Genomic DNA, 11169 nt, shown 5'->3' on the forward strand with positions numbered 1-11169 from the left:
TTACCTCATTTAGCTGGGGACCACCTGGAACCCCCTCAAAGACCACACTTTGAGAACAATTGTTATTAGATTTGGATTTGATTAATGGACGTACTGATATTTTGTTGCGTCTTAATGTCAATTGTAAAGAAGTATAGCCTACCACCTTCTTTACATATACGTGTATTCTTTATAATGTTCTGAGATATTTAACTTTAAATAATGTTATGATGGAAGTCAATGGCTCTCAGATTGAACTGAAATCTTTGCAGGCTGTCAATATGAAGTCTGCGACATACTAGCATCATCAGGGGGTGTACTTGTACATCAAGCTGCCTCACGCTACAGAAACAGGAGATAGGCTCCTGCCCTATGGGCCTCATGGCTTGGCAAGGCTACTACTTACTTAATATGAAGACTGAGATCCATGTGAACCACAATGTAGACCTGTCTTGTGTTTAAAACATTATTGAAATTATTTGATATTAGACAATACACAAACAGGATATTTTGCTACTATAAGACACCATAAGACTTTTTTTGTTTCAGTATTTGTGTAGTGTTTCAGTTCAGTCTGTGAAAATTGGCCATTGTTCCCAGTTGACATTTGTATAGATGTATGATCTAATAGCATGAGCTATGACACCCTCAGAGTGATCATTTAACTGGTAAACAAGTCAATGCAAATGCCTGGGTGGTAGAAAGCCAGTGATTCAATCAACATTTGGCAGCAGGACATGGTACCGGACTGGAGTATAATGCTATCATTTGTTTAGTCTCCTAACAATATCATGCACTCTGCGTCCGTGCCCTGAGGGTATTCTCAAGGCCCTTCTGCTATTAAGGTTTTTATTAGGCCTAAAGGCTACTTAAATGTACAATCGTGTTGCTTGAAGAATAATTGATCTTCAAGTGACATGTGACGTGATGCACTGATGCTTGCAGGTTGCCATGTTTTTCACTTATAGATCAGTTTTTTCGACGAGCAACAAAGTTGTACTAGAGAGTATAGAGATTATATTTTAGGGCATGTAGGAGAGTGAAAAATGTTCCAGATCTGTTGTCTGATTGGGTATGCAGGTACTGTACTATCTTTAATCAAGTCCAATCAAACCATCTCCTGCATTCTCTTTCCCCACATGTTATGGAACAGAGGATGGCTTTCTTTCCCCCTCCCAGCTCCACTGGTGGGTTCTTCAACTCACAATGCCCAGTGAAGTAGCAGCTATTTAGCTGCCTCTCTTGGTGGGCGTCTTGGTCTACATCAACATTCCACCCGGGGTTCAAGGATGTCTCCCATGTTTGTGTCCCACAGCTCTCATCCATGGCCGCCATTGTTTCCACCGCGCTCTCTCTCAACCCTCCGGCCCCAGGAACAAAGCCAAGGCTCTTCTGACACGAGGGCACATGCAGTGTGGTCGACCCACTCTCTGCATTCCTGCTCTCTATCACTGTCAGGTCAGTGGGCGCTTGGACTGAGTCCCTTCCCTATAGGAATAACAGATGCACTACTGTGTTCAGTACGTGCCCTATAAGACAAATATATCCTCCTCCCAGTGCCCCTCTCCATGGCGCAACAATGACAGCAGAGTGATTGAAATTGTTGAAACTGTGCAAACATTTCACCTCCATCTAGGCCACATACTATAGTAAGGAGGCACGTTTGCAGATGATGGCATTCACCCACCCATTCACGCTTTACTCTATGGAATTAGCATAGCTGAAGCGTTTCATCATTACTATGGAATATTTTCACTGAGTCAGTAAGGCTGGTGTACAGTGGCTATACTATCGGACCCAGCTGTTGCTGTAAATACATTGCTTACTCATAGTAACTATTTTCTGGTTAGGCAGATTGTAAATTCCTAGTTAGCCTAGCACTAGGAATGGTTACTTTTCTTTTTGTTCATATATGTTTAAATAACCTATAACTGTACTATGAAATCCAACCAAAATATAATATAATACAGTAATAGTCTGTAAATATGGTTAAGTAGACTTTTCATTTTCATTTGCAATGTATGTTGTTATTGTTGGGGCATGCATTACAAATACAGAATAATGTCACTAAACAGTGTAGAGGTGTAGAACCATCAATGGCATTGGACATAATCCCAATGTTCCAACAATACAAATAAGGCAAATAAACTCTGCTGTAAATAACTTCAGCCAACCCTTTAACCACATGAATCTTCGCACCCCTATTCTGGGATATTGCCTAAAATAGTGGATCTACAAGATCACAATGTGATGCATGTGAACTTGTAGATTGGCTATTTTTGCTGAAGAGATTTGGCATAGAGGGAAAACGCGGGGGGGGGGGGGGGGGGGAACCCTGGGAAACTTTGTTCAATTAAATATATTTGGTTTAAGTTCATGTTCATCTGTTCAAGCTGTGCTTTCCATGGAATTTATCTTAGATTTATTTTTATTATTGTTATTATTTCCGTGTGATCTCTAAAGCAAAACAAATGTGTTTTAGTGTTATGGTCAGTTATGCAACTGTATTATTATATATAATATTCTATTTAAAGCGGCCTCTGTCAGTTCATTTTCATTTAAGATGTTTATGTTTAGATGCACTTGTAGACTGCCTCCTACACAATTGAACTGAACAGAGCTGTTTTTCTTTTCTCACAAAGTTACTAAAACAAAAGGCATTTGTTCCAAAATATGAATATTCCGGGGCATGGGTGTTTTCTAACACAACTTAACCTTGAACAGATTCCACTTTGTCCACTGGCTACTGTAACCAGTGTGAATGAAACAACATATCCAAGAGTATTCATCATGTGGCACAATAGCAAATGATAATAGTAATTAAAAAACAACACAAGACAAAACTCTGAGATGCAGGAAAACTTCCATGTTGAAACCTTATACATAAAGAAAATGAAGTACCGGAGAGAGTGTGGAGTTCAAGCCAACCTTCATGTGTGCAGAACATAATACATAGTGCTCAATAAACAATGTTAATGTTGCAATAGCAATGTGCACGATTTTTTTCACTGTCACTCTCAGAGTTTAACGAAAGCATCATTGGTTAACTTGCAGTGCAGTTTATCACACCAATATTTTTGTAGTTCACTTGAATTATCTTGCACCATGAAACCTGCGAGATTTAAACAGTATGATAAATTACAAAAAAAAAACTGAGTTTTCAATTTGTTATTACTTTTTAAAACCACAAAAGCTGCTGCGGGCCGACTATGTCCATACCCATTGACACCTTCCACACAATGAGAGTTCCCGTTCCTTCAGTCCACTCCATATGTTAATTCTGGTGCCTGTATGTTCGATTTTAAATACAATAAATTAAGAAGATGTACGGGAGCCATTTTAACAATAGGCTCACAGTACTGTTTTACTGCTTTGCATTAGGGTCCTCGTTCAGGCTCATAGACAACCCTTGTTGTCCCTTTGGCCCTGGGTGAGGCAGATGGGGAGAAAGGAACAATGGCTGGCCCATATCGAGGGCGGCAGTGACTGACTCCACAGTCACTGAAGGTCCAAAGAATGCCTGGAGCCAGGCCAGAACCATGGATGCCACTGCCACCGCCTAACCCTCGCTCCCCACCTGACCCACCTCATCTCCCATGATGCCCCGCGACCAGCAGTCGACACCTTCAAAGACAGCCCCCTCTGCGTCAGATGGGCAGCGAACTACTCTGAAGTAGCACAGACGGGTCTTGGCATTACTGGACTTTAATTGCTTGGAAGAGGACTACTCCAACAGTGTGTGGTAGATACAGAGCGCCTGAACCCCACCCAGCCAAACCAACCACTAGCATGTCCACGGCAAGCACCTCAGGGCTAGGGAGGAAAAAGAAGAGCCCCGGCCTCATGGATCAGATTAGTAAACTCTTGTCTGGAGACAAAAAGAAAAGAAGCAAGGTGAGCATATACTCTACTGAAAATGGTTTTGAAATATTTACTTAAATGGATGATTCAGATTTTTAAACCTTCACCAAAAGGGATGGATAACGTTTTTAAACTTTTAACAATGGGATGGTTCAGGCCTTTAAATCCTTACTTAAAGTGATGCTAAGCAAGATTACTGACATAGTGGGAATAGTTTTTTATTAATTAACAAACACATCATAGTTTTTTACGATATGAGATAGAAATTGTACTCAGATATACAGCTTGGAGCTGCTCAATAACACTGCAGTCTTTTAAGTCCTGATGTCAAGTAGTTACAGCCTAGTGCAAGTGCCTTGCTCGGTGGCAGTTCCACAGAGATTCCAGACTAATATCTACACAGTCTGGCCATGCTAGGCTAGAAGTTGGTGCGTGTGCGGGAGAATGCAGTTTGTTCACCTACACTAATAGGATCTTACTTTCTGACTAGATATAAAAAAGAATCAGTGGATCACATCACATGATGGAATGTTAGTTAAGCAATCATTTAGCCTCTGACAAATTAATTTGGCAAAAAGTGCATTTCTTTGTGATTTTTTTTTAAATATGAGGCAGAAAAAGAAGATTCCTATCCAGTGAATATGATCCACCTTTCAATCACCTTTATCAACCTTATGCCAAACCAGCATGCTTTATTATTTTTTATAGGGTTCAATACATTTACAGATATTCTGAAATCATATCTTTCTGATAGTGAACAATGAGAGACACAAGAAAGGCAGGAAAGAGAGGGTGGATGAGATGCAGCAAAGAGCCCCAGTCGGATTCAAACCTGGGCTAGCCGCAGGAAACTTATATGGCATGCACTCGCGAGCTTTCGGAAATAGCATGGTGTAACATCCCAATAGTGGGACTGGTTAGCACACAGAAAATTTCTTCCATGTGATTTAATTTGCATGCTCAGGATTTTGCAGTGTACTGATGAGTGTGGGTGTAAAGGGAGAGGCTCAATCCATTCTAAATTTGAATGTAGAGATGTCTGGACAGTCTACCGGTATTATAAACCATTTTCTGGCTATATATTCTTTCTACGAATTTCTACCGAATTCTACCATTCTATAACATTATTTGGCCGTTTGGCATTGTTACATCATCATTAGAATGTTCAGTACTCAGAAGTCTAAACTATTGGAAGATAATATACCTGAAAAGGTTGGTCTCTCTCTGCATGATTACAACTGTATGTGAGAAACACAATTCACAATTCTGTCGGCAATGACTTATGATTATTTTACTTTTGTTTTATTTAGACCTTTATTTATATAGGTAAAGTTTTATTTTTAGAGAGAGCCTAGCTGTCCACAGGGCTCCATTTATTAAGCAGAAATACATATTAAGAGTTTATAGTCACATCAACCTACATGTTATGCTATGCAGTGCAATGCCATGCTAATGTCAGTAAGGTATTATGTGACCATAAGCCTACAGTACATAAATTCATAGTTTTATTACTATACAGAAGGTGAATGTAAGGTTATAATACAGGCATCCACGAACCAGTATCTCCCACGTTTAAATACACAATCTTTACTTGTGTTATGTGCTAAGCTTTAAACTTTCATCTCTATTATGGAATTTAATTATGCCATATTTGTCTGTCCACAAATCCAACTTCAAAGGCATTTTGCTGTTGACACAAGTAACCAAATTAGAAAATGTACAGTATTAAGATATTTTGAAAGGCGTACTCAATATTATGGGGAGAATTCCAGTGCCCAATGTGTGGTGGTGTCCAAATTTTATATTTGTTTAAATAATATATTTTGATACATTAATAAATATAACATTTGATGCCTTTATGGTTTCTGTTCTAAAGTTATACTACTACACCTGAGGGACCAGCTCAACTGCAAACACAATGATGCCATTTAAAAACATTTAATTTCAAAATAGGCACGGGAACAACTACACAAAACCTTGTACAATGTCTTTCAGGGATCATTCCGGGGTCATACCGCCTCACCCCAAACAAGCTCTTCCCGTCGCAAACCTGCTGAAAATGCTGTTGTGCAGTTCTTCAGGAGCATTGTGAGTATCCTAATCCTAGTCCTAGATATACATTTACCATTGTTTTGCCTGTCCCTTACCATTTAAATATACAAATACTGCATTTTGCTCTTTGTCGACCATCATGGTTACTTTACTGACACCAGTGTCTATACTCTATATATGATTGCATGGTATCAACTCTTTCATCTTAGTTTACTTCTTGTGATTTCACTGTTTCTTTCAAGCAGAGGATACTAATCGTTTTTGCCCTGCTCTGTCTTATTTACATACTGATAATGTTTGAATTCACCCTTCAATCAGAATCGTAACCATAAATTGATTTGGATTTCAGAGTTAAGTCTGCTGTATATTAAAAAGCAGTCACACTGATGTCATTGTCCTGTTTCTCAGGTTTCCTCTCCTCTCCCCTCTCCTAAGTCCAGGGTGAGTGCATTTTCAGAATGTTTGGTTTATGGTAGTAGTAGGTAGTACAGGGGTTACGTTTTAGAGACATAGGGATGGATAGAACTACAGTATTAATAGTCTTCCAGTCCTTCAGTCCGTGCAGATGAGACTCATAACAATCCTTTATTTGAAATGACTGCATGTCCACAACAGCAATATGTTAGCAGGGTTTTGTTACAGCAGGTACTGCACATATTCATATAACATGCCAATATGTTGCCACATAATGCCTAGAAAATGCTTCTAGGAATTGTTGCTACAAATATTCAAATTGCAAACAGGCAGAGACAGAGCTAGTATCCTATCCAAACATCATGTTTGCTGTTCCCTTTCTCTTTCATGTCCAGTGGAGGGATGCCTTGGGCTTGGTATGTCATTTAGTCTTCACTCTCAAATTGAACTAAATCCTATTGCTGCTTTCACAGCTCTGTGTGTAACCAGAATTCACTGGTGTCTTCTCTTCAGAGCACCTTCGTGACGTGTTGGCCAGTCTCTGTCTTACCTAAACTGTCTTCTGTTGGTGCCTCTGCTTTGTCCTCCTGTCTTCCTTATTCTGTGTTTTCTTTCTTCAAATCCAAATACTGCCACACCCACACACACACACACACACACACACGAACGTACACGCACACACACACACACACACACACACACACACACACACACACACACACACACACACACACACACACACACACACACACACACACACACACACACACACACACACACACACACACACGCACGCACGCACGATTGATTGGTTGAATGATCCATCATTAATTGATTCAATGCTCAATGCTATTCATTGATTCATTATATTATAATTAGATATACAGAACAACAGGCTTATTTACTTCATAACATTTCAATCCCCCTTCCCCCTTTTGCTTCAATCCAGAGCGACTCACTGCTTCTGGATGACTTTGAAACTGCTCGACTATTTATGAGCCGTCGCTGGTAAAAAATAAAATTCTCTCTCAGGAACTCTTGGCCTGCATCAATGTCCTCCAACCATCTCCTCTACCTGTCCGCTCTCTACTTTCTGTCACCTCTCTTTCCCCCCTGTGGAGAAGATGACTCACTAATCCACCTGTTTTGGCTCCTTGCCATTTCTTCCCATTTGTGATTTGTCCAGAGTGAACCATCCTGCTGTATGTGTCAGAGATATGACAGTGATCCTCTCGTGTGTCCCATTGTTCTTGAGCTATGTGTTTGTAATCCATTCTCTCTCCCTTAAAGGTCGTCGTTATGCATCTGAATATGCTCATTTCACATATCCTTATCGTCCTGTTTATGCTATTCACCGAATACAGTTCATTGTTTCATCTGTACAGTGCCACTGACATTGTGTCAAATTCACATAACTGCAATTGGACACTATTGGACACTATTGCATGGTGTTATGAACACCATGCAATAGTACATTTAAAATGCTGTATTCCTGACTTTAAAGGATAACCCCAGTGGATTTTTTCGTATTTTCTGTCTCACATTTGGTTCCACTTAAATAATCCGTCATTGACCATATTCACGTGTTAGCCATTTTGCTCACAGGTCATACTTGGGGGGGTAGGAAACAATGTTTTCCAACACCTCGAGTATGACCTGAGAGCACAATTGCTGTCATATATGAATATGGCCAAAACATCAAAATGCTCATTGGCTCAATGGCAATTTCCACAAATACACAGAATGGTACTAGTCTGAATAAAGGCTACTTTCATACTAGCCTTATAAAGCATTGTTTCTGGATTTCTTTATTTTATTTTTACTTGACCATGTTTGACAATGATTATGTCAGTGGAACTCAATGTGGGGGGAAAAAACACCTGCAGTTAGCTTAATCGCTCTGTAAAGAGTAAATATTTGAACAATGGCTCCCTTTTTATGACTATCTTCAGCCAACATAGTTTACACGAAAACTCTTTACTTTATTCTATAGTCTGAATGGTTTGATTAACTTCCAGTTCAAATAAAGGATTTCAAAAACAAACATCGTCAACATGGCTCCAGGTCCTGTTTCAGATCAAGCCTGCCTCCATCTGTACTTATAAAACATCTTTTCATAGGCCTCACCACGTGCTGAGAGTACCAAGTCACCCCTCAGACGTCGCAGAGACCAAAGCACACTGTCCCGAATCTTCAACCTGGTGAGCTCACCTAATGTTCATCTCCATGTTGCAACCAAATTATAGCACTCCATCTTTTCACAGAGTACAGGATATACCTGGTAAACACTGTGCTTTGTTTGTGTTTGCCTCAATACAACAGTGATGCTATCAACAGAGATCAGTGAGTAGTAGCTAGTAGTACCTTACTATAATATGGTTTCTCATTATTATTTTATACAAGCTACATTTTGCCATTCATATATAGTGTATACGTGCTCCTTCTTTTCCATTTGTTATGCATTATCATGCTTTCACATTCCACCATAATAAGAAACTAACAAGCTCCTGTGAAATATAATTTAACATGTAAAAATCACATCATGCAAATTGAAAACTCAGGCTTGTGCATCTGTCATTAAGTTTGCAATACATTTTATATTGTATTATTTATGTATACTTAATCTACCTCAGCTGTCAGTACTCAACGTTTTGAATCCCTACCAATGTGAACTAGTTGACAATCAGAAATTATTACCAAAAGCAAAAGTCAACAAGTTGCAACATTGTTTGCGCTGAAAATTGCAGCACCCGAGATTGCTCTTGCACGGACACCATGTTTAGTTGCAGAAGGCAGGCATTGGATCTGTCAGTCACCTGATGCTCTTACTTCTACATCTCTTCCCAGGGAGAAACCAAGCCCCGTCCACCCCCCAAACGCTGGAGCACCATCTTTTGAGCCCTCCACCGAGGAACCAACCACAGATCCAAATGAGATGGGGCAGGATGAAGAAAATGGCAAAGATCTGCGTTCAGTGGACTCACAACATCAGATATGTTAACCAACTAACATCACGCTCCTTTGTTTTTAGACAGTGACACAACTGACCATAGTCACATGATGACCAATTAGCTCTTCCATCACACCCGGGTATGACATAAGAGCAATATGGCCGCCGTGTGGTTAATGTCATAGGCACTTGCAGTATATTATGCATTCTGTTGGAATGTATGTGGTCACTGAGGTGGGGACGGGACGGGACGAGCATGTACATGTAATTTAGTTACAATGTTGCTATACATTCATTTTTATTCTAATTATGAGGGTTAGTTTTATGTACATCTCTATATACTTGGCTTTGTAATGCTATAAGGTTTGGTAATGCAGTAAACATATATTGCAGGTATTTATAAGAGCAAAACATCCTACTGTAAAATGTTGCTCAATGAGCTACTGTATCACATCACCCATTCCTGAACATTGGTCTGATGCTAATGTCTAGTCTGTCTGGCGTTCAAGGTGTATTCATGGAAACTGTTTGTTTTTGTATCCCTGTTGTCTGCATTTTGTACATGATGTATGCTTTATATGGCTTCCTGCTTTCAGCAACAGCAGTGACAAACCTCGTCCTACACCTTTATGTGTTTTGTGTGTGTCTGAGTATTAGTGGTTGTTGTACCGTATGTGTTGTGTGACTGTGTAAAAGTTATTGTCTGTAAAGTATGTGATTGTGTGATGCATTTGAAGATTCAACTGGAAACTTGCACATAAATGGTAAATGGAGACTAATATTATTTTACTTAACACATTTGGCATTTGGTTTACCTGCCTTCCCTTTAATACATGAACATGAATAGCATTATGCTATCCAAGTGAATAAAATGCCCTTTCAGCATGCACTGTTACACAATTGAAAAAACAAAATATCCTTAAAAATGTGGTCCGTTTTCTTTTTATATGAACATTTATTGCATCTATCACATTTATAGAAACGTCTTTGTATATTAATGTGTTAATTCTTTGTTCTAATGACATTCACATTTTATTTATAAAAATTAACAGAAGGTACTCAGAAGGTCAGATGGTAAGTAGCTCAAAGGTCAAAGTGGTAACGAAAGGTGGTTACAGGACTTGGGACACTGAAGGACAGTGTGATGTTTGGAAACATTTTCTTTTCAACTTCATTTGTGCATAATTAATGATGCCTCTCTTCTTTTGTACATGTGATGTGTATGTTCACTGTTATGTGTTCAATAAAATTATTAAAATGCCAATGTTTGAGGTTGAGGTTGGTGACATCTTGTGGCACTGTGTATACCTACATTTTGTAATGATGATCCTAGCTTGAAATAAAAAACAAATTTACATTTTGTCTCCTTTGATTTTAAAATGTTTGCTGATTCTATCTAGTGCAGAATAACATTGAATTCTCTGATCACCAAGTGTGTCTAGTCCAAAGATACAACAAATATCCTAGTATCCATTCTAATGTAGCATAATGATATTCTTATAAAACATTTTCAAGCATGTTTTAACTTTACACATATCTGCCACAAACCAACCAATAGACTTCCATACAAGATGTACTGTAAGTGCAAGATTCAACAACTTCCCATTAAATGTGTAAATAAGAATGAGGGCCTTGGACACTGCATATCAGAATATGTAACTAGAAAAGTTTATTCAGCACAACTAAAGAGTGAAACAGTGAAGACTTGAGGCAACGTGTGCCCACCTCCAATTATGGATAAGGATTAAGGATAAAAAATCTCCCAATCATAAAGCAATAATCCCTGCGGAAGAATCATATACTGTAGCAGTAAACATTAACATGACCTGGCTCTTCACCAACAAATCACAATGGGTCTCATTAGTTGTTACAGATGTCAAAAATAGATACACTAAGCCATAAACTCAGAGCGA

General features: G+C 39.0%; 1 protein-coding gene across 1 annotated transcript; it reads left to right on the plus strand.

Annotated features, from left to right (window-relative positions):
• Positions 1-3633: 3633 nt before the first annotated feature.
• On the plus strand, positions 3634-10613 carry mbpa (myelin basic protein a). Its single transcript, XM_083777713.1, has 6 exons — positions 3634-3873; positions 5836-5928; positions 6301-6333; positions 6702-6722; positions 8427-8507; positions 9154-10613. Exons 1-6 carry the CDS (start codon positions 3769-3771, stop codon positions 9202-9204), a joined length of 384 nt encoding a protein of 127 aa, XP_083633839.1. The 5' UTR covers positions 3634-3768; the 3' UTR covers positions 9205-10613.
• The last annotated feature ends 556 nt before the right edge of the window (positions 10614-11169 follow it).

The sequence above is a fragment of the Protomyctophum parallelum genome (genome assembly GCF_964188405.1).
Source record: "Protomyctophum parallelum genome assembly, chromosome: 1".
NCBI classification, from domain to species: domain Eukaryota; kingdom Metazoa; phylum Chordata; class Actinopteri; order Myctophiformes; family Myctophidae; genus Protomyctophum; species Protomyctophum parallelum.